At 36.9% G+C, this 23438-nt stretch overlaps 1 protein-coding gene across 3 annotated transcripts in view; it reads right to left on the reverse strand.

Moving 5' to 3' along the window:
• Positions 1-23438, reverse strand: part of GRM7 (glutamate metabotropic receptor 7) — an 884078-nt gene that overhangs the window by 260474 nt on the left and 600166 nt on the right. For all 3 annotated transcript variants that reach the window (XM_049766263.1, XM_049766266.1, XM_049766264.1), the window contains exon 6: positions 320-520. In XM_049766263.1, coding sequence (XP_049622220.1) covers positions 320-520 — 201 coding nt within the window. The remainder of the gene's footprint in view (positions 1-319; positions 521-23438) is intronic.

Consider the following 23438-nt stretch of genomic DNA (forward strand, 5'->3'; position numbering starts at 1 on the left):
TAGGGTTATAATGACCCCTGGGTGCTCCTAGGATATTTTATGTGGGCTACATATGAAAATTACAATGGGAAACATGGCGCCATAGAGAGAATCAACCAGTAGGGTAGAGATGGGACACTTGGAAGGGAACAATATTGGAATGGCACCACAGTCAGAAAAAGGTTGAGATACACTTAAGTCAGTCTTAGGAGAAAATAACTGACCAGGTATTGAAACAGTGAGTAATCACTAGATTTGGCTTCATAACAGTCCAACTTTGTCAGATCTGAAACATAGGGTAATACCTTGATTTCCCCGGTCTGGCTCTTTGGAGACTCACCATTAAAATTCACATTGCGAATGTACTTCAACAGCTTCTTTCCTCCAGCATGTTCCATCTCTGGACAGACACCTCGGTAGTCGGCACAGAGATCTTTGTTCATGTGATGAAGGGCATGAGCCATGGCATAGACTGCATCAATGACGAACTGGACTTTGCCTTCCTGCTCATAGTTAGAATCTTTGCCAATTCGCTCCTGTCCTGCACAGTAAAACAAGAAACACACACACAAATTGGCATGGGGTAGAAAGGCCTAAGTTGCATATACTTACACAATGCGTTGAGGCAGTTAGTCGTGCATGTCACGGATTCTCCTTTGCTCAGTCAGTTTTAGGATTTTGCTTGGAAGCCCAAACACTAACCTTTCTAAACTTTTGATGTAGCACTGCCATGGAAGACAAATTCAGCATTTTTTTTTTCTTTTGGTTTTGGTCTCTGGATTTCTTCCTGACTCTATGTTTAGGAAACACTCTTAGAGAGAGTCACACTGGGACCAGGGATCAAACCTAGGTAAGTGGTGTTCGAGTACTATCTTTTTCTTTTCAAATTCTAAACTCGTCTATATAGTTTAAATACATTTTAATATCTGAAATAAGTTTAAAAAGTGTAAATAAGGGGCTGGCGAGGTGGCGCTAGAGGTAAGGTGTCTGCCTTGCAAGCGCTAGCCAAGGATCAGGACCACGGTTCGATCCCCCAGCGTCCCATATGGTCCCCCCAAGCCAGGGGCAATTTCTGAGCGCTTAGCCAGGAGTAACCCCTGAGCATCAAATGGGTGTGGCCAAAAAAAAAAGTGTAAATAATATTGCTCACTTTTTGTACTACCATAAGAAAATGTCATTTACCATTATGTAATTTTCTCACTATTAAAAATGGGCTCCACAATAGAAAATAGTCAAAGGGTACTTTTACTGTGAAAGATTCATAATTCACTTTGGTCACAATAAAATTATTAAAAACAAGAAAAATTATTGACATCTAATTAATTTTTAAGTATTAGCTTTCTGGCCCACATGCAATTTTTTTAAGTGAACTAACAACTAATTCAAAATACTCCAGAAAATGAAGGGCTCATGGCGATGACAATCTGGTATGAACATTTAAGCTTCCAAAGCTTACTGGATGTAGAAATGTGGTTGATATAATTCCGTACCTGAACCCATTCCCTTCTCTTTGTTCCTGCCACCTCTAGGGCTTATATTCTTAAGTGCTGACATTTCTGGAAGCCCCATTTTCAAGACAGAAGCACAAAGTCACGTTTGCTTCTTTCATTCATTTTCACATGCACATCTCTATGGATTCACCAAGGTTTAGCATTACAACTTGGTGATCCTAGCACTGAATGTTTTGGGCCACACCAGTTTTTCCCTGATATTGTACACCAGAAAGTGATGCCAGAATGTTTTTCTGTTCATTATTTCATGCTCATCATGTCATTCCCATGTTCTGAGTCCAACCCCTCTCCTTTGCCACCAATACACATCTTCTCCACCGACAACAGAGACTGTATCTTATCTTGTTGTCCCCATCTGCCTATGAAGAGTTGACATTGAGGAAGTATGCTCTCCACATTGGCAGAGTTTTTCACACACTACTGCATCTCACTTTATGAAGCAAGCAATATTTATCCTTATCATACTATGGCAAGTTGGAGAATCTAGTCACTCCATCACCTCCCCAAGGGCATTTACAGATAGACATTGAGTTCATCACAAACTTGTCAGGACCCGAAGTCTATGGTTCATCTCACTGCATTGACCCTTACCCCACCCTCCACTTTTCATTCTAGATTAATAGAAATGTTTTTCCCAAATACAGTCTAAGTTTTAATGGAAAACCTGTCTTCTTTCACCTTCCTGCCTTTGCCAGGAATGTCATTGTTCTTATTCACCTGAACTTAATTCTCTATCCATGGAACAATTAAATTACTTTCTATAGTTTGTCCCTCAATCACGATGAAAGATTTCTATACAATTTGTATTTTATTTTCATTCTTTTTCAAGTGCTCTCCTACATATTTATTTTCCTCCGCGGAGCAGAGTTGAACACAAACTTTACCTAGTAGCTTCTGAATAACACCTGTATTGAAGTCTGTAGACATCGAGGAACTAATCCCAGAAACAATTTTTAGACCTTCTGTACATCCAAGATGAATCATTACCCACAGATGGCATTTGACTTTCACAGCACTATTTTGTTTCCTATGGCACATTTGTGAAGCAAAGAAACAATAGGAATTTTATGACTCCAGTTCCTTCCTGTGCAAAAGAGAGAGAGGGTCCCGGCAGTCACTGCATAATTTTTCAGATTTAATTATCTAGACTCTTTCAGAGAGCATTTATAGTACCAAAGGAAATTATTCAAAAAATGTTTTAAGAATTTCAAAAATTCAGATGCATTTGTATTTTTTTTCTTTTCAGGAACATAAAAGCTCACTGTATTCTGTATAAACATCTTAGCATTTCTCTATATTTATTTGTTTAAATAGCCATTGGCCTCTGTTAATTTCTTTCTCTGTAACTTAACTGTATAGAGTAAAGCTTTCTTTTAAATATAAAATGATCATGAATTCATACTGCTGTCTGCAATACAAAATCAAGATGCAGATTTATTTCTTCTTTAGCCCTCACACTCTGACATCTTGATCTTACTCTCATGAGAAAAATCCTGATTCAAAGTAATGTTGTTATGATTCTTTGTTTGCTAGATTCCAGAAAATAAAGCCACAAATCTGAGACTGACAAGCATGCCTAATACATGTGTTTAAAGGGATAGTATGCAAGGAATGGCTTTCTGCAAAAATAAAACAAAACAAAAACCAGGTGTTTTATTTTTTGTCTGAATATTTTGGTATTGAATCTGAAGATCCAGTTTGCTTTAAATATAAATTCATGCATAGTTTTGCTACAACCTGAAATACTTCCTTCCAATAAAACTGCTTTGCTTTCCCATCAGGCAAAGAAAAGAGCATTGATTATCCACAATCTAACCAAAAAAGCACGCTGTCAAACTTTGATTTTTGTCAATGTGGGAAATTCTACTGTAGTGTATTTTTGTTTTTCCTGTTTGTATGAGGAGGTTGAGCATTTTTATAATGGTGAAGGAAGTGCATTTATTTTATTTTCAAGTTCTTTATAATTTAGTCATTATCATTTTGTTTTGTTTTGTTTTTGTTTTTTTTGGTTTTTGGGCCACACCGGGCATTGCTCAGGGGTTAATCCTGGCTGTCTGCTCAGAAATAGCTCCTAGCAGGCACAGGGGACCATATGGGACACCGGGATTCGAACCAACCACCTTTGGTCCTGGATAGGCTGCTTGCAAGGCAAATGCCGCTGTGCTATCTCTCCGGGCCCATTATCATTTTTTAAGTTGGTCATTTTGTTTTCCAATTAAAAGATGTTTTATAAATTAGAATGATCAACTCTAACAGGCACAAATATTTTCTGTAGTTTACTTTTTCATTTTTCTAGGTAAGCAATTCCCAAATACATTATTTTAGATTAGAAATAATCTATAATTTTTAATGACAGCTTCTGAATTTTGAATCACTGTGTGGGGGAGTTTTTACACTCGTGATAGCATTATCATTGAAGTATATAATATTATTAGATTAATTTTTATATGTTTTCCTCAAATTGTTGTCTAATTTGATTATGCACTTAGATTTTTTTATCCTCTAGAAATGTTTTCTAGTGTTCAATATAAGGTATTTACTAAACTTATATACAGTATTAGATTTTTTTTTAGTTTAATTTTGAATCCATCTATGGTTTTTGTTTGTTTGTTTGTTTGTTTTGGGCCACACTCTGGTGTTCAGGGGTTACTCTTAGCTCTGCATTCAGAAATCATTCCTGGCAGGCTTGAGGGACCATATGGAATGCAGGGGATCGAACCTGGATCTGTCCTTGGCGGGCTGTGTGCTGGGCAAACACCCTACAACTGTGCTATCTCTCTGGCCCTGCATGGTTTTATTTTTCTCTTCATGCCACCATATGAAAGTTGCACCTGTAAAGAACTTATATCATATTCTAATAGCTGGCAGAACTAGTATTTCTCCTGTCATAATTGCTTATATCCCCTATATTTTTCTGTTTGTTTGATGTGTACATATGTGTGATCAAACTGTAAATTATTTAACCAGCTAATGGGAAAGACTTATTAATAGTCCAGAAATTGCATCTGATGTTTTTTTTTACATAGTTTTTAGCTAGAATACCAATATGTAGATAGATAGTTTGATATTTTTAGCTATTTTTCCCATTGTACTCAGGTCACTAGGACGCTGCAGCAATGTTTTAGTACTTTTCTCACACAGATCCTGAATATTTTCTGGACAGGGACTTTACATCATTTATTCTTACTTTTGTAAGTTTATATGTCTTGGCTACTCTCTCACTTATATGTCTTGGCTATTCCCTCACTTGTGTTTGGTCATGCACACAGAAGTTAATTTTGTTTTGTTGAAATGGCTGGTTTACCACTTCTAATTTTTATCATGAACATTTTTAAGCATAGAACAAGAAGAAAAAATTTTACAGTGAATCTATCCACTGGATTCTTGCATGAGCATTTTATTATACTTACTTTATAAGGCACTTTATTTTATAATATTAATTTTATAACCTGCTACCTTCAGATTCCCTTTATGTTTATAGTACTTAGAAAAGGCAATCTTGAAGGAAGTATGGCCATTATAAAATATTCACTATGAAATGGACTGAAGCTTATAATTCAGCAGAGCAGTTCCTAAACTAAAATATCTCCTAAAATGATATAAAGACATATATACCAGAAAGAATAGCTTGACAAATTATTGCAGTTTTAAATAGTGGAATATGTTGTTATTTGCAGAACATTATTGGGTTTTTACTGCTCTTAGAGAGTCAAAAGCAAAGTTAGCACATTAATGACTCTGAAGTGACAGAAGTTGTACATCTGTCTTGGCAGTAAATGCCAAGACGTAGACTTGAAAGTACTTCCTAAAGGGCTGGAACATAGTAGAATGGGTAGACTGCTTATTTTACATGTAGATAACCTAGGTTTGATAGCAGCACCCCATGCTCCCCCAACCACTTTCAGGTGTGATTGCTGAGGGCAGAGGCAGGAGTAACCCCTGAGCATTGCAGAGTACAGCCCCAAAAATAAACAAAAAAAAAAAAAAAAAGGAAAAGAAAATTCTGTGTCAAATTAAGAAAAGGGCAAGTGGCAGCTTCACTGACACCCACATTCAAGGTATACCATCATTTCCCTAGTGGGGAATCTTGCCTTTTCTTCTTCACTTAACCCAGTCTATTTCTTAGCAGGTGTGACCAGCACAATTTGAGGGAAGATGTAGATCTGTCCAGTTTTGCCAGGAAAGACAAGAAAAGTTTATATCCAACCTTAATTCTAGTCATTCGATCCAAGAGAAGAATTAGCTAAGGATGTGAAAAGTTTTATTTGTTCCATGTATCCAGATACTTCTAAATGAAAAGTATTCAAATCCATACAGACAACCTTTAGCCTCCCTGACTCCAATAACTGGATTCTTTGTTGGTCTCTGGTCCCAATGATATGTAGTGTATATCGACTGCAAATGATAAAATAAATGCGGGGTTGAAATGTGAAGTGACAATTGGAATGTCAATTGGTCAGGCCAGAAACCACTGCACATTTTCTTACTTCTTGACCCAACCCTAGGACTGACTTGGGAAGCCAATACTCAATCTTAAATCCAACCAATCAGATGCAAGAGAAGACATAGGTAACCAATCCTGCTGTGTGTGTGTGTGTGTGTGTGAGAGAGAGAGAGAGAGAGAAAGAGAGAGAGAGAGAGAGAGAGAGAGAGAGAGAGAGAGAGAGAGAGAGAGAGAGGAGAATGGGAAAGTAAGAAATAATGCAGTATGTCGGCTAAAGAATTTGTGCAAGCACAGATTTTCTCTGCTATTGCCAAGTGAAAAATGTTCTATTTCATTTTAGTTTCAACTATTCACTGAGGTGATTTGCCTGGAGAAAGCCATGTGTGTGCCTGTCCTGATTGCATTTTTAATTTTGCATTGCAAATTTATTTTACTGAACAGAAAGCCACAAACTTAAATATTTCTTGAGGTTAAACTACAGAATATTATTAATGAGAAAGCCAATGTGTGTGCTTGTTACAAATAATAGAGTCCCTGATGAATAGAAATAGATATTTCACAGGTTTAATAAGAAGGATTCAGATTAATGCTCAGTATGAAATCACTCAATTTGGTTAAAGAAACTGGGCACAGCAAAGTGACATCTTGGAATGCTAGTAATGAGGTCAAACAACTGGAATGGATTATCTTGTTAAAATGACATTTTAGTGATTCTGAATTAGTGATATTTTAGTGATTAACACAAAAATAGTTTTTTTATGATATCCCCCTCACAAGTACATATTACTCCTTCTAAGAGTATTGTTTTCTGGGGACAGAGGGATACTACAGTGGTAGGGCATTTGCCTTGCACACAACTGAACCAGAACAAACCTGGGTTCGATCCCCAGCAACCTATATGGCTTCCTGAGCCAGGAGCTATTTCTGAGTGCAGGGACAGAAGTAACCCTGAGTGCCTCCAGGTGTGACAGAGAGAGAGAGAGAGAGGGGGGGGGGAGAGAGAAACAGAGAGAGAAACAGAGAGAGAAACAGAGAGAGAAACAGAGAGAGAGAAACAGAAAGACAGAGAGAGAAGAGAATTTCTTTCTAGACTTCTATTTCTTGACTCTTTTTCATTGTGACCACATTTAGGGTCACATTATGCATATATGGTCCACAATAATCAAATGATAAAGAAATTTGGAAGTTTGGGATCGAGCCTCAAAGTTGAAGTAATGACATTATCTTGTATATGGATAAAATAGATTGAGACATGAACAGGATATGGTAGATAATTTTATAGTTATATACCAATATAGTTATGTACCTTCCATATGTTAGTCTCTATTCTCAGCCCTTTCCATAGATAAATTCATACCCACCTATACCCTCATTGAAGTAGATGGCATTTCTGCCCTCAGCTTTCCCAGAAAATACACTAAAGCCTTATAAGGGGACAAAAACACAGAATGCAATATGTCAGATGACCTACCCACTTATCCCCAAAATGTACAAGCACAACTTGCTAGCAATTGAGTTTGAACCATTCAGAAGTACATGCATAGAGGAGGACTCTAATAGATATCTGGAAGGAATTTGAGCAATATCTGCTCACAAAGCCTTATCCTGGCCATTTTCTTTGCAGGATGCTTTCTGGAGAGCTGCACACTATTCATGGGCAACTATGTGTTCAGGCACCCCAAATATATTGAATAGGTCTCCCACATTCAAAGAGAGACTTGCCTCATTGGAAATAGCAGTCCTTTGTCACGAGTCTCAGTCAATTCAGCAAAAGTAAGATGGTCGTTTATAAAACTCACACAAGAAACTCACATAAGAAAACTTGCTAACATGTGTTACCAAACCATGAGACGCTGTGATCTCTGAAAGAGCATTAGACAGTCCTTGCTTCTCGCTTAGTCCTTTCCCCCTTTATGTTTGGAATTTAGATTTCTGTATAAGGCATTAGAGGACATTTCTTATTTTATTATATTATATAAAAAGAAGGGGCTGGAGTGACTGAAACCATTGCGATTTACAAAGTTCTTCACAGTTGGATGTCAAACATACCATGAGTCAGGGCCAACCCCACCACCAGTGTCAACTTCCCTCTACAAATATTCTCATAGTTTATCCTATACCACCACCCTTTGCCCCCTGGCCAGCCAGTATAACAGGGTTGTCTAAGTTTAGATTTTTAGAGTTTGGGATTCTTGATTTTATTGTTGTTGACTTTGTCTTGGATATTTAGTTCTGACCTTTTTATACTCCACCAAATGTACCTGAGACCACTTGGCCCTTGGCCCCCATCCTTTCTTTTTTCTCCCTTCTTAATTTCATAGAAAAATGCAGAAGTATGTGGTAGAACAGTATAATTCGTGTCCCAAAATTCTATGAAAAAAGGAGGGAGTCCCTATCTAAAAGATTAAAAAATAGAAAGAATAAACCAACCGTTGACCTAAAAACAGGGTGTCCCTATCCATGATGCGTCCTGCCATAACACCAAAATACAGGCAGGTTCCAGACATTCGTAGTTGTCAAAACCCAACGTTTTACTTCATGGTTCAGAAAATTTTCTCTTCAATCACGATTGTCACAGTTAGGATTCAGTAATTAGAGATCTTGGTGTTTGTGCAGATATTATATCATTTAATGGCCTCCTCTAAAGCATCAAAACAGTTTCTCCAGAACTAAGTTAAAGATTTCTGTATATGTGGATAAGAAACCATGATACATCTACACAATGGAATAGTATGTAGACAGTAGAAAGAATTGAAGCAAAGAAATTTTCTGATCAATGGATGAGTGTGTGTATTATGCTGAGTGAAATGGGTCAGAGGGACAAGCAGAGTATAATCCATCTCATTTGCGTAGTATAAAGGTACATAACAGGAATTTATTGTTCCAAGTGTATTCAGCAGTGTTTAATGCAATTCTTTGAAGACTGTCATGGATATCCTTAGGAGGATTGTATTAAATATGTACAGTTATTTGGGATGTATTGCCATTTTTGAGATATTAGATGTATTTATTCTTCTTCCTCTTTTTTATAATAATAATTTTTATTTTGACCAAAGTGGATTACATATATTTCACAGTAATATTTTAGGGACATATTGACATTGAATCAGGGGAATTCCCATCACCAAAGTTGTCCTCCCTCCACCCCCTGTTCCCAGCATGCATCCCAGATCCCCCACCCTTACCCCCTGGGCTGCTAGTATAAGTGGTCCCCTCTGTGTCTAGCTTGTTGTAGATTGGGTATCGATTCTGTTGTCATTGGCTTTATTTTTGGCGTTTAAGTCCGATCATTTTTTATTACTACTTAGTGATCATACAACTGTTTGTTCTTGGTAACCTCCATTATTTCCCTCTCAATTTGTGAGGTGGAACAAGATGGTTCAAATTATGTGGTTCTGCTTGAAGAAAAGAAAAATAATAAAATGGGGCAAAAATCAAACGAGCAAAAAATGAGTGGAGTCCTTCTAGAGGCTATCAATATCAATTTGAGATAAGAATTCTTTCTAGTCCAGTCTTTCTGGAAAACAATATGCATATTCCTCAAACATCTGGAAATTGTGTTTCCATATGATCCAATCATACTACTCCTAGGAATACTAGGAACACAAAAACAAAATACAAACAAATGCTATCTGCACTCCTATGTTCCTTGCAGCATTCTTTACAATAGCCAGAATATGAATAAAACTCAGGTGCCTAACAACAAATGAGTGACTAAAAAACTTATACAGCTACACAATGAAATACTATGCAGCTGTTTCATAAAATGAAATACTAAAAGTTGCCTATACGTGGATGGACATGGAGATAATTATGGTGAGTGAAATGAGTCAAGAGGGAAAGAGATAAATGCAGAAAAATATCACTCATCTCTGGTATTTCAAAAACAAAACAAAACCATACCCAGAGACAATATAGTTTTGAACTCAAAGAACCAGTTCGTGATCTGAAACTTGTCACAAAGAGTGGTGAGTGCAGTTAGAGAAATAACTACTAGGACAATAATAGTAAAAATTATTTTTTGTTCCAAATGATCTTTAAAAATATGTATATAGTAAATTATTCATTACTGCACAGGGTTTATAGAAATAAGCTCTGGCTCCATAGATTTATCATCAAAGAGACAAGAGTCGAGTGAGGAGACAGACTGTGGCGGTAAGTTCAGATTCCATCTTCCTTTTTTTCTCCTTCCTCTTATCCTTAGACACTTTTTCATCCTCCACATCCGCCTCCTTTAGATGATATTAGCAAGTTTTGTCTTTTAAGATTAGACATAACTCAAACTTATTGTGAGTGTATTTCACATAAAAACATTTTTTAGAAAGGTTTGCTTTCAAAATGGAAATGGAAATATCCTTAGCCTTTTTGCTAAGGTTTCTTCGCTTCCATCATACTCCTCTTTAAAAAATATGTACTTACGCATTTAACCACCACTTGATAAAAAAAATACTGTGTGCCTTCTCAAATAAGTTAATAATTAATGATCATATTCCACCTGGAACATTGTACTAGAAAAATAAAAGAACAAAGCACAATGAAAGATAGGTGGAACAGTGAGAATGGGGAGGAAGAGATAGAAGGAACAAAGTGAGGAGGAAAAAAAGAGAGAGGAATATATCTTAACCAAACTCCAGGTCTGTTTATAGAAAACTGTAAAAACAAACACACCAATCAAGACTGCAGAGAGTCAAATGAAAGCCCCAAATTGTGAAGTTCTAACAAATAATAAGAAGTGGCAAGACCAGAGAGGCGAATAAAAGTGTTTAGCCCCCCAGTTGACCAGTACCAATATTTCTGCTAATAGGCATACTTTTGCAATGTCTTTATTTTTTGTCCTCCTAAAGAGATGCACTGACACCTTTGCATATTGTTTCAAAGGGGTGACACATATACCTTATATATGTGAAGCCTGGAGTTTAGTCCCTGGTGCCACAAAGGTTCTGGAGGCATCATTAACTATAGTTCGAGGAGCTCCCTAGAAAATGTAGAACAAGTGGCTTTGCACAGCTGGCTGAGAACCAAAATGTCCTTCCTGTATCTCACACAGGAGGTGGCCCCCAAGCTCCAGGTATCTTTGGAGTGGCACCCATTCAAAATAGAATGCCTTCATTAACTAGAATCTTACTGCATTTATATCTCAAAAAGATGATCACATCATAATTAAATGTAGTTTGTCCTAGGATTATATGCTTGGGTTAATATTCAAAATAATATGTTGAATATAATTAATATTAACTGAAGATTAAAATATAATCCTCTCAGTATATGTATTGGCAGCATTTGAGCAAATTAATCATACAAAGACATTTCTTCAATCTTACAAAGAATATTTTTAAACTTCTGTTTTTTTGGTTTTGGGTCACACTTGGTGGTGCTCAGGTGTTATTCTTGGCTCTGCAGTCCTGGCAAGCTCAGGGGACCAGATGAGATGCTAGGGATTGAAACTGGGTTGATTCTAGATATCAACACCCTACCCACTGTGCAATTGCTCTGGGGCCCCTGAATATCTTTGAATTTTTACAAGAAACCTGTATTCCTTATTATATTTATAGAAGATTTTTGCCCTATGATTGTGGATAAAATAAATTTTGGGGGGTGGTTGGGCCACCATTGTGATGCTCAGGGGTTACTCCTGGATCTGTACTCAGAAGTCACTCCTGGCTTGGGGGGCCATATGGGAAGCCGGGGGATCAAACTTTGGTCTGTCCTGGGTCAGCCATGTGCAAGGCAAATGCCCTACTGCTGTGCCACCACTCCGGCCCAAGATAAATTCCTTTTCTTGTTGCATCTACTCAAAATTATACTGAAAGTCCTAGTGCAATTGATGTTAGAAATTGCCATATTACAGATTACATGCTCATCCACATAGTAAACCATTAGAAATAAATAAAGTGGCCACTATAATAAGAGAACAAAAAGTCAAAATTTTCAAAGTCTATGTTTAGAAGCCAATTTTCTTTTAGTATGTGAGCATAGAAAACTGAAAACCATTACAACGATAGTAATCCACATTTCAATAAAATTTAAAATACTTAGGGTTAAATTTAACAAGGTGTACATAAGGAAAATAACTTAAACTAAAAATGTATATAAATATAAAATATTTTTGGGTGAAAAGACTCATTAATATTAAAATGTCTATTTTATTCAACTTAATTTCTACATTAAATGTGATTGTGATGAAAATACGTTAATTTTCTCAGTTGAAGACTCACTCAAAATGTACACATGAAACTATATTAAGGAAATTCATCATGCTATTGACTCAATTCTTTTTTATATTAGTCATAGAAGCCTTAAGAAGATGCTAAATGTTTTTTGTTTGTTTGTTTGTTTCGGCCACACCCATTTGATGCTCAGGGGTTACTCCTGGCTAAGCACTCAGAAATTGCCCCTGGCTTGGGGGGACCATATGGGACGCCAGGGGATCAAACCGTGATCCTTCCTTGGCTACCGTTTGCAAGGCAAGACACCTTACCTCTAGCACCACCTCACCGGCTCAGATGCTAAATGTTTATAAGGGTAAATATATTAGTTATTTTAATAAATTCACTATGAGTCTCTTTCACTTAGAATAGTACTAGACTAAAACTTCTCATCAGAAGATATTTAAAAAGAATTCGTCTGCTATCCACAGACTTACTTGTTATGTCTGATTCACTTTCATGTCATCCCATTATTTGTCCCTCCCCAAAAATGAACAAAACATTTATAGGGGATAAGTCAGTGTTGACAGAGGTCTTACCATATGTCTTTCTACTTAGAAATTGTGTCCTATGACTGGTCTTGGTACCCTCCATTATTTCCCCCTCGACCAAGACCAGACAGTCGTATGAACATTGAGTGGAAATAAAAAAAAAATCAGTCTTAAAAGCCAAATCCAAAGCCAACAACAACAGAAATGGCACTCAATCTACAACAAACTAGACACAGAGGGGACCACTTATACTAGTAACCTGGGTGGTAAAGGAGGGGGATGTGGGATGCATACTGGGAACACGGGTGGAGTGGACGGCATTGGTGGTAGGAATGTCCCTGGTCCAATGTCACTATGTACCTAAAAAATTACTGTGAAAGATTTGTAATCCAATTTGGCCAAAATAAAAATTAAAAAAATTGAAACTGTGTCCTAATGAAATGATATAGTTGTTGTCTACTGCTGTAGACTATAAAGGATGGCGAAATTCTGAAGAGGGGTGTATTCTCTCCACTAACAATCAATATTCAGGGCTAATTTTCTACATAACCCAAAGAAGTAAAATTGTATCTATACTTCTATTATTATTACAGTAAATGAATCACTTGCGATGTTTTTAGTGAATTCACATTTGCTTATTTAAAGGTCTCAGTTTCCAAGACAAGATGGTTAATAATCAAAATAGACTCCAAAAAATCAGATGATGAGAAATCTGGCGTTTGCGTCTATTATTTTTTCTTTGGAAGTTTTTTTTAAAACCACAATTTTGTACAATATGCTTCTTTTTATATCTTTTCTTTCATTTTATTCTATTTTTGACCCTGTTTGGCACAGTTTTGGTGGGAGTGTCACTCATGGTGTTGCTCAAGTTTACTCCTGGCTGTGTACTCAGAAATTACTTCTTTCAAGATTAGGGGATCTTGTTGGACGCCAGGAAACAAACCCAAGTTGGCCATGCACAAGACAAATGCCCTATTCTCTGCAAATTCAGCCCCTGGTTGGTATATTTTTGTTTCCTTCTAGATTGTCTTCACTTTAAAAAAAAATCCTTAGACCTTATCTCTCAATGCATTTTTTAAATACTAATTTATTTCGGTTTGGGGGGCCAAACCCAGGGGTGCCCAGGGGTTACTTTTGACACTGTGCTTAGTAATCGCTTCTGGCAGGCTCAGGGGACCATGTGAGATGCCAGGAATTGAACCTGAATCCATCCCAGGTCGGCCACGTGCAAGGCAAACACTCTACTAAAGTACTATTGCCCCTATCTCTCAAAATTTTACTTCTGTTTTACCTTCCATTACTGGGTGAATAATTTCTGATAAGTATTACATTTTCTCACTGTGTCCTCCATATTCATTAATTTACTATTAATTTCTCTTTAGTGTCCTGTGCCATGTTATATGTTAGGTGTAAATTCTAGTTCACACATTATCTCTTTGATTCTCTAACATTTTTCAACATACCTTATGAACATATTTATGCAAGGCCATTTTGCCTTGCATGCAGCCAACCAGTGCTGGATACAATGCTTCCTTGAGCATGCCAAGAGTACTTCTTAGGATTAGATAGGAGTGCAGAGAGAAGTAACCCTTAAGCATTGCTAGGTGTGACCCAAACGTCGAAACAAATACACATGCAACAAAAACATCCCAAATCCAAAATACATGGTATTCGAAATTTTAGTCATTTATTCATTTATATTTATTGGAGCTATTCTTGATCATTTGATTAAAAACACTTGCTATTCTCTTTCTCCTACTTAGTTCAAGTTGTGCTATATAAATAGAGAATACATTTGATTATTATAATGAATGATTTTTATTATTTTACACAGTTTAACAACAATTATAGAATTTATATGTATGGTACCATATTCATCCAAAGGAGAATATAGGGTGATTGTCATTGTTATTTATAGTAACTCATCCAAATGGACAGAGATAGCACATGGTAACAATACCTGTTTGGTTTCCAATACCACATTCGATTTTTTCTTGTAGGGATCTGTCATGTAGAGTAAGCAGTTGTGCCATAAGTGAATTAGTGTGACAAATACATAGCAACACAAGAATAATTTTTTCATCCCAGTATTTTCTTGTGCCCCTTCAATACCACACTACTCCCTCTCTGAAAAGTAGCCCACTGATATGAATTATAATATAGATAGCTACATCTGCCCATTCTAGAATTTCATATAAGAGCAAACATATTCATTTGTTTGGCTTCTTTAATTTAAATTAATAATGAGATCTCTCCTTTTTGTTGCATATATCAAAATCCTTAGCTCTTTTTATTGCTGAGTAGTTTCATGCTGAAGGAATCATTATAAAGTCTCATTATTCATCTCCCTTTTGACTGACATTTGGGCTGTGATCAGTTTTGGACTTGTTAATGACCATGGAAGTTTCTGCTATTTTGATCTACATGGAACAAGTCAGCCTGCCCTGGTCTCACAGACACTGCTGAAGATTAGAGACTCCTGGGGTTTGACCAGGCATAAAAAGAATCTAATAATGATTTCTTCAGACTCACTCCTTGTCTTTCCCCACAATCCCAGGAGGGTAAGAGGAAGGAGCCCAGACAGAAGAAATTCAAGGAATACTTTTTGTTACAAATTTCAAACTCTGAGTTTAGAGAAACTATATCTTCTACAAGGAGCTGATAGCAAATTAATTATATGGTTTATTGGATCTTTCTTCCAGTGCAAGACATTTTCCTTTCTATATTGGCCAGTTAATAGCAACCCCATGGGCCATGGATATTTTGTAGATGTATGTTCTAAGGTACTTTGCTTTTCCAGAGCATCTTGAAAAGATAATGTCTTCACTATCAATATAGGCAGAAACAGTAAGGGCTGCTCACCCAAGTGAGTCATTATAAAGTTGCTGAAAATATTTATGTATAGAGTTTTGATGACTATGTGTTCTTATTTCTCTTGGGTAAATCCCCAAGAAAAAGAGTTGTTATATCATAATGGGCTAGTTAAAGAATGCTTAGCCATTCAAGAAGTTGCCATGTCTCAAGTATTTTTATATCCTAATAGTGACGTATCAAAGTATAGGATTCAACATTACTTCTCCAACTATTTTTGTGGGGGCACATTCAGTAGTGTTCAGGGGTTCCTCCGGGCTCTGTGCTCACAAATTGCTCCTGGCAGGCTCAAGAGACCTATGGGATGCTGGGGATCAAATCTAGGTCTGTCCCAGATTGGCCACATGCAGTTCAAAGCAAATGCCCTATTGCTGTGCTATTGCTCCGGCCCCTACTTCTCCAATATTTAAACTCATCAATCTTCTGCATTTTATTCATGAGTAGTAGGATTTTACAGTGGTGTGTATTTGCATTTCTCTGATAAATGATGATGATGCCTATTTTTTCATGTGCCTACTGGTCATTTGTATCAACTCTAATAACCTCTCCTGACAAGCGTATTAGAAGCCTGGCATCCCAGGCAAAGCAAATTCTCTCCTAGAGCAGAACCTTCTTAGAGAGCACTGAGTAAGTGCCTGAATGATGCTCAAAAATATCATTTATTCTAAAAATTAAAACTGGCTGAAGTCATTAAAAATAGACTTGTTAAGACAACAATCATTGTCAAATTTTAAATGGTAACTTATTCTCTGACATTTGAAGCATATTTTTTTAAAGAATTAGAACATAAGATCTTTAGGAATTTACAAATGAATGAAAAATAAGCAGCTTATAAGACATTTCAGTCAAATTCTGTTTTGGGGGGGAGAAGGGGTATGGATGCAACAGTTGATACTCACGTCTTACTCAATGGTCTGTGCTCAGCAATAACTCCTAGTGGTTTTCAAGTTTCCAAATGGGGTCCCCAAGCTTGGAATAGGCACTGGTTGACTGTATAACCCATACACTATCTCTCCAGCATTTTTCTTTACCTAATTGTCAATATTTTACTAAATTTGGACATATAATCTACAAATCCCTAAGTCAAGACTTTAGCTTTCCTAGAAAACAAATAGAAGAGGGATCCTCATGAGATTTAATCCACATCTTCCCATATGCCCCTGAGCTACTGACATTTCCAGACTCTCTGCTAGCTGCAGTGCCCCAACCCTCACTACTTTGTCACTTGGTTGTTGTTGTTGTTGTTGTTGTTCTTCTTCTTCTTCTTCTTCTTCTTCTTCTTCTTCTTCTTCTTCTTCTTCTTCTTCTTCTTCTTCTTCTTCTTCTTCTCTTCTCCTCCTTCTTCTCCTCCTCCTTCTCCTCCTCCTTCTCCTCTCTCTTTTCCTTCTCCTCCTTCTTCTTTTTCTTCTCTTTCTCCTTCTCCACTTCCTCCTCCTCCTTCTCCTCTTCCTCCTCCTTCTCTTCCTCCTTTTTCTTCTTCTCTTTCTCCTTCTCCTCTTCCTCCTCTTCTCCTCTTCTCCTCCTCCTTCTCCTTCTTCTTCTTCTCCTTCTTCTTCTTCTTCTTCTTCTTCTTCTTCTTCTTCTTCTTCTTCTTCTTCTTCTTCTTCTTCCTCCTCCTCCTCTTCTTCTTCTTCTCCTCCTCCTCCTCTTCTTCTTCTTTTCTTCTTCTTCTTCTTCTTCTTCTTCTTCTTCTTCTTCTTCTTCTTCTTCTTCTTCTTCTTATTATTATTATTATTATTATACTACAACTACTACTACTTCTTCTCCTTCTCCTCCTCCTCATCTTCTTCCTCCTCCTCCTTATCCTCCTCACCCTTCTCCTTCTCCTCCTCCTCCTTCTTTTTTTGATAGCTCTTCTAATGGCATTTTAGTAGAGTCCTGGGTGGTATGTTGATTTGTGTCTCCTTGAGTCTAGAATCACGAGGTCTTTTTAAAAAATATTTTTATTTAATCACTATGCTTTCAAAAAATTATCTTAAGGGCTTAAGCTTTATTGACAGGGGAAAGTTAGGCATTGCTAATTAATTCTATCTGATCTTGAACCCTTTGGGCTTAAAGATACCAATTCAAAGGAAAATTATTTGTGAGGGAAAAGCAAAGTACTTGGATTCAAATTCCATTGCTCAGTCTGTGGGCTAAGTGATCCTGGGAAAGCCACTGAATTTTCTAAAATTCAGTATTACTCATTTCTTTTCTTCAACCATAAATATTATCAGCTCTGCCAATGTAGGTAACTTATAGGGATGATCAAATGACACAAGGTATATTAAAACAATTTAAAGACTCAAAGTGCCACTCAAAAAAGGATCTATCAGTACCAAACATATGAGCAAAAATATTCCATCTTGCAAATTTTCTGAGTAATGCAAATCCAAAGAAAGGTAATGTTTTAGCAGATTTTTCCAATGATGAATAAATTAGTACAGTCCTTCCAGAAACCAATTTGGCAAACTTTTGACTTGTTCAAAAATATTGATACTTAAAATCTGTCATGAGAAAATGCATATTTTACTATTGTTTGTCAAATGCCACCTATGTGGCAGGCATTGTACTAAGAATTTACATTTGTTAACTCAAGTATTTAGAGTTTCTTCTTAAGGAAAAATTAAACCCAACCATGAAGCTGTCATCTCCCTGTCACCTGGTTAGAGAGGAAAGAGACAAGAAAGACATCTTTTTGCTCAGCTTCTGAGCTCTTGCAGTAGGGAAGAAAGTTGATTTGAGGCCATCTAGCTTCAATGTTCTTCTTTATATCTCTATTTCATGATTGCTATAAATTCAATCCTGGAGACTCATCCAAAGAAAGGAAGAAGAATAAGTCTCACAAAAGTTTCACCTATGCTTCCTAGGAACTCACCAACTTGGGGAGCCGCCTGAATTTGACAAGTTCATTGTTGGACTACTGTATCACATTTACAAAAATAAAAGAAAACTAATCCCTGTGTATGCAGTAAAAGAATAGGAGTCACCTGAGTTTCTCCTCACTATGGCAAGGTCATAGAATTTCCAGAACATTGTGTCCTGCCCAAGGTACTCTGGTAATTTCTCAAGGACTGGAAGGTAAGGTCTTATTACTGTGAGTCAGAATAGGGTCAACTCACCAAGACCTATCGAGGAATTATTTGTTCCTCTGGCCCCATTGAGTGGAAAAAGAGCCCAGACAGATTACTCATTCTTTTGGGAAAGTACATTCTGGGGGTGAATATCAGAACGAAGATGCAGATGGACAATAAAATATACTGTTCCAGGAAAAGAGAGGAAAGTCTTGATGAAAAGTTCACCCAAGACTTTTGCTATTGACTATGTCTCCTTTCTCCTCAAAAACAACAGACCTTTATTGCTTAAAAGGCAAGCACCTTTGATGACCAGTGGACAAGTTGATTTTACAGAGCATCACCTTGGTCCCCACTGGAGCAGACACCCCAAATTAGAACCATGGTTCCACTAATTGTATAGAAGTTGATACCTGCACTGGTGAAATGTCCTGTTGGAAAGGTTATGAGATTTGTATAAATGGGAAGGCAGAAGTAATGAATGGCACCTCAGGAGACAGGGATTGAATGGAGCTGGGATTCTGTTGTTGGCTCTGCCACTTTCTCCCTGAGAACATCTGTTTTTTGTTTTTTTTTTGGCCTAGGCCAATCTGAGAGGATGACTAATATATTTATAAAGTGCTTCCACCTAATGTTGGTCTATAGCAAATGTTGGTTCAATGAAATGGGGAAGACTCAATATGGTAACATTTTTGTACACATTTTTTAATATTTACAAAGATGTTCATGATTGATTTTCAGTCACAAAATGTTCCACATCCATACTTTTATCAATGCACACTTCCTGCCATCAGTAATCCCAATTAACATCCCCACATTTGCCTCTATGACTGACATTTCTCTCACTCTCAATCTTCTATTTTTTTTTTACCTTCTTTTAGTGATTGTCCTTTCAACACCCAGTTCTTGTCTGGAGTAATCATTCCCAACTATCATTGCAATAATGGTCCCTTCTCTGTCTTAACTGTACTCCCCCACCCATCCTTATGGTCATCTTCTTATTAAGAACTAAACCTCCTCACCCTTGTCTCTATTACCTTTCAATACTATTACCGTATTATCTTTATCTCATATCCCATAAATGAGTTTGAACTTTTTATGTCTATTCCTCTCCCTCTGACTTATTTCACTTAGATTAATAGTCTCCATATCCATCCACATATAAGCAAATTTTATGAGTTCATTTTTCTTTATGGCTGCATAGTATTCCACTGCATAGATGTACTAGAGTTTCTTTATCCTCAGTGTGATAACTTCTTAAAAGAAGCACCAAGTTGTAATATCGAGTATAAGACCTACACAAATGTCTCATAGGTCTTTATTTAACTCTGTATTTATCTACCTATTTGTAGGTTAAGACATCATCATCAAAGAATGTTCCCCAATGTATCCACTAGTTGCTTGTACAGCTTACTGTACTGCTAACTCTGGACTCTTCTTCTTCCCCACAGCAAACCAAATGCAATGATGAAAGAACCATTAATTGAGGAAAGGATATAGTCCTGCTGGGAGCAAGGTTCATTCCTTTCTCCTCTAGTTTGGTATTAGTAAAAAACAATTAATGACTTAGAATTTTCTGCCTGTGGAGGTTTAACCTTTTATTTACAATAGAACATTTGTCAACTCCCAGAAAAGAAGACCTTGCTATTTTTGGTTTCTGTCTTACAGAGAAAGAGCAGCACATGTGTTTGATGAAAAATTTGCCTTGTGAATTCCATCAATCTCTCAGACTCCTTCAGAGTCTTTATGCAGGTTGAAGGTTCGAGATAGAGATCATTTTGCTGGGTGGTCTAGCAGGATCCTGTGGGAAGATAAGTTTTCTGCTGCTTGCCTCTTCTCTGCCATTATGGCCCATTGCCCATAAATGTTTATTTATGGAAGACTTTTGTTATAAGGGCAGGAAGTAAAATAACTACCCAGCCACTACTTCTCAGTCTTCTGGTATACACCAGATATGAGCTTAGGTTGAGATGTAGAAAAACCATAACCTGGTTCCATCAATGTAGCTAAATTTAGGAAACAGACACAAAATGCTTATCTAAGGTCAGGCTGGCTCAGAAAGTGAAAAAATGCTGGATAAAGAGTAAGATAAGGGTCCCTAGTGGTAGTGTAACAGTAGAGCATTCGCCTTGCATGTGGCTGACCTAGGAAGAACTGCAGTTTGATCCTTTAGTGTCCCATATGATCCCCCAAGCCAGGAGCGATTTCTGAGTGCATAGCCAGGAGTAACCCCTGAGTGTCACCAGGTGTGGACCAAAAAGTAAAAAAAATAATAATAAAGATTAAGATGAGACAGACATTCTATTTCTCTCACTCATAACATTGTCATAGTAGATTTTAGTGTAGTTATTTCTCTAACTGCTCTCACCACACTTCGTGAGTTGGTCCTTCTGACCCTCATCTCTATTACCTCTGGGAATTATCACAATAATGTCTTTTATTTTTCTTAAAAATCCACAATCATTCTTATAATCATGGTGCTTAAACAAAGATATTATGGTTTTTAAAAAAAAGAGTAAGATGAAAAGTTAGGCAGCATTGGGGCATCAGAAGAGGCTTTCTGAAAGATATGGAAAGATATAATGATTCCAGGTGAGACTTGTGAGTGGCTGGGAAGAAGGTAAATGTAGATAAGGAGAAAAGGGAATTTTATTTTAAAATTTAGTGGTTGTACATTAGGGAACAATGGAATAATTATTGGTATTGAAATATTGCATACTAAAACCCAGCTATCTTGGGTTTATCAGAGTACTAGTACAGCCGGTAGCACTTACAATAGTACTGTAGGTATCTCTACAGTGGATAGTACAGTGGTGAGTGCTTACCTTGCATGTGGTTGACCCAAATTCTACCATGATAATCCATATGGTTCCCTGAATTACTGCCAGAAGTGATTTCTGAGTTGCAGAGCCAGAGGTAAGTCCTGAGAACAACCATGTATAACCCCCCCAAAATCCAAAATTACAAAAATCTATCTATGACTATGTAAATCATGGCTCTTCACTTCAATATAAAATATAAAAAAGTCAAGAATATGGGCTGGAGAGATAGCACAATGGTAGGGCTTTTGCCGTGCACACAGCTGATTCAGAACTGATCAAATCTTGAAATCTCATATGGTCCCCCGTGCCTGCCAGAAACTATTTCTGAGTGCAGTACAAGGAGTAATCCCTGAGCGTCGCTGGGTGTGACCCCCAAAATCGAACAAACAAAAAAAAGTAAAGGGTATTTCTGGCCCAGGATCGGTCTGTACAAAAAGCACTGTGTGTGGCATATAAACTCAGATGCAACTAAGAACAAAAGGTCAATATCTCCTAAAAAGGATAGAGGATTGAGCAGGAGACCTGGAAATTAGGCTGACTTTGGGAATTTGTTTCCCTAACAAAAAACTGTAAGAATGGGATATGTCCTTAGGTAAGATAGTTTAGGTATTAGAATGCAAAGGGTTTGCAAATGTGCACAAAAAAAAGAATAATATAGCAGGTAAGCATAGAAAAAATACCTGTAGGCAGCAAAAAATACACACCAGGCAATAAGACTAAGTCTATTAAGCGTCTTTTAGATATAGGCACAACATGGGCAAAAATACAACTGCTTTGACTATACTTTTAAGGGTGTGTAATGATAAGCTCAGCTTACTATATTCATGTACCTATTGTATATGCCTATATACACTTAAGTAATGTCCTTTCACAGTCCGGGAACAATATGATATTGAATAAATGAACAGCTTATGTGGGTACTCATGGCTTTTCCATGAGGAAAAGTATGTGCCACTGGAATATATTTAAACATGGCAGATCATGATTTGTTTGTGAAGAAAGAAAGAAAGAAAGAAAGAAAGAAAGAAAGAAAGAAAGAAAGAAAAAAGAAAGAAGAAAGAGAAAGAAAGAAAGAAAGAAAGAAAGAAAGAAAAAAAAAGAAAGAAAGAAAGGAAGGAAGAAAGAAAGGAAGGAAGGAAGGAAGGAAGGAAGGAAGGAAGGAAGGAAGGAAGGAAGGAAGAAAGAAAGAAAGAAAGAAAGAAGAAAGAAAGGAAGGAAGGGAGGGAGGAAGGAAGGAAGGAAGGAGGAAGAAAGGAAGGAAGGAAAAATAAGGAATAAATGAAAGATGAAAATAAAAAGGAAAGAATTGATAAAAGAAGGAGAAAAGAGAAAGGGAGAAAGAAAATGAGAGAAAGAGAAAAGAAAAATATAATTGAAAGAGAAAAGAGAAGGAAAGAGAAAGAATGAGAAAAGAAAGAAAATAGAAGAGAGAAAAGAGAAAGGGAGAGTAAATAAAAAAGAAAAGAGAAAGAAAGCAAAAAGAGAAACAAATGATAAAAGAAAGAATAAAGAACAAGAGAAAGCAAAAGTGAAAAGAAAGAAAAAGAAAAGAGAAAGAAGAAAGAAAGAAAGAAAGAAAGAAAGAAAGAAAGAAAGAAAAGAAAAGAAAAAAGAAAGAAATACAAACAGTACCCCCTATTTAATATGCTTGAGATCCTGAATTTCATCACCTGTCTTGCAGGTCCCCAACTTATCCAAGGAAAGACAATCACTTGAAGTTGTCTGCTGGAGGCATGACTGATGTAGGCAGCTTCAGAGCTAGGCTGTCAGAGCACGAAAATCTAATAGCTTTCAGTCCTAATGATTTCTGTATACTTTATGTCCACAGAGTCCCAACTGCCTCAGCTTGGCTTCTGGCACTGGCATCACTCTTTTCTTTTTTAGATTTTTTTGATTTAAAAAATTTAAATTCTAAAATGTGGCCATTTGTTACAAACTTGCCTGAAACGTCCTCATGACAGTTGCATTTTTCTCAAATGAAAAAGCAATAACATCTTATAACTCAACAATTCCTTCTCGAGTCAATTGCCCGATTCGACCCAGCATCGGGCCCATTGGTTG

This window comes from Suncus etruscus, chromosome 20 (assembly GCF_024139225.1).
Source record: "Suncus etruscus isolate mSunEtr1 chromosome 20, mSunEtr1.pri.cur, whole genome shotgun sequence".
Lineage (NCBI taxonomy): Eukaryota > Metazoa > Chordata > Mammalia > Eulipotyphla > Soricidae > Suncus > Suncus etruscus.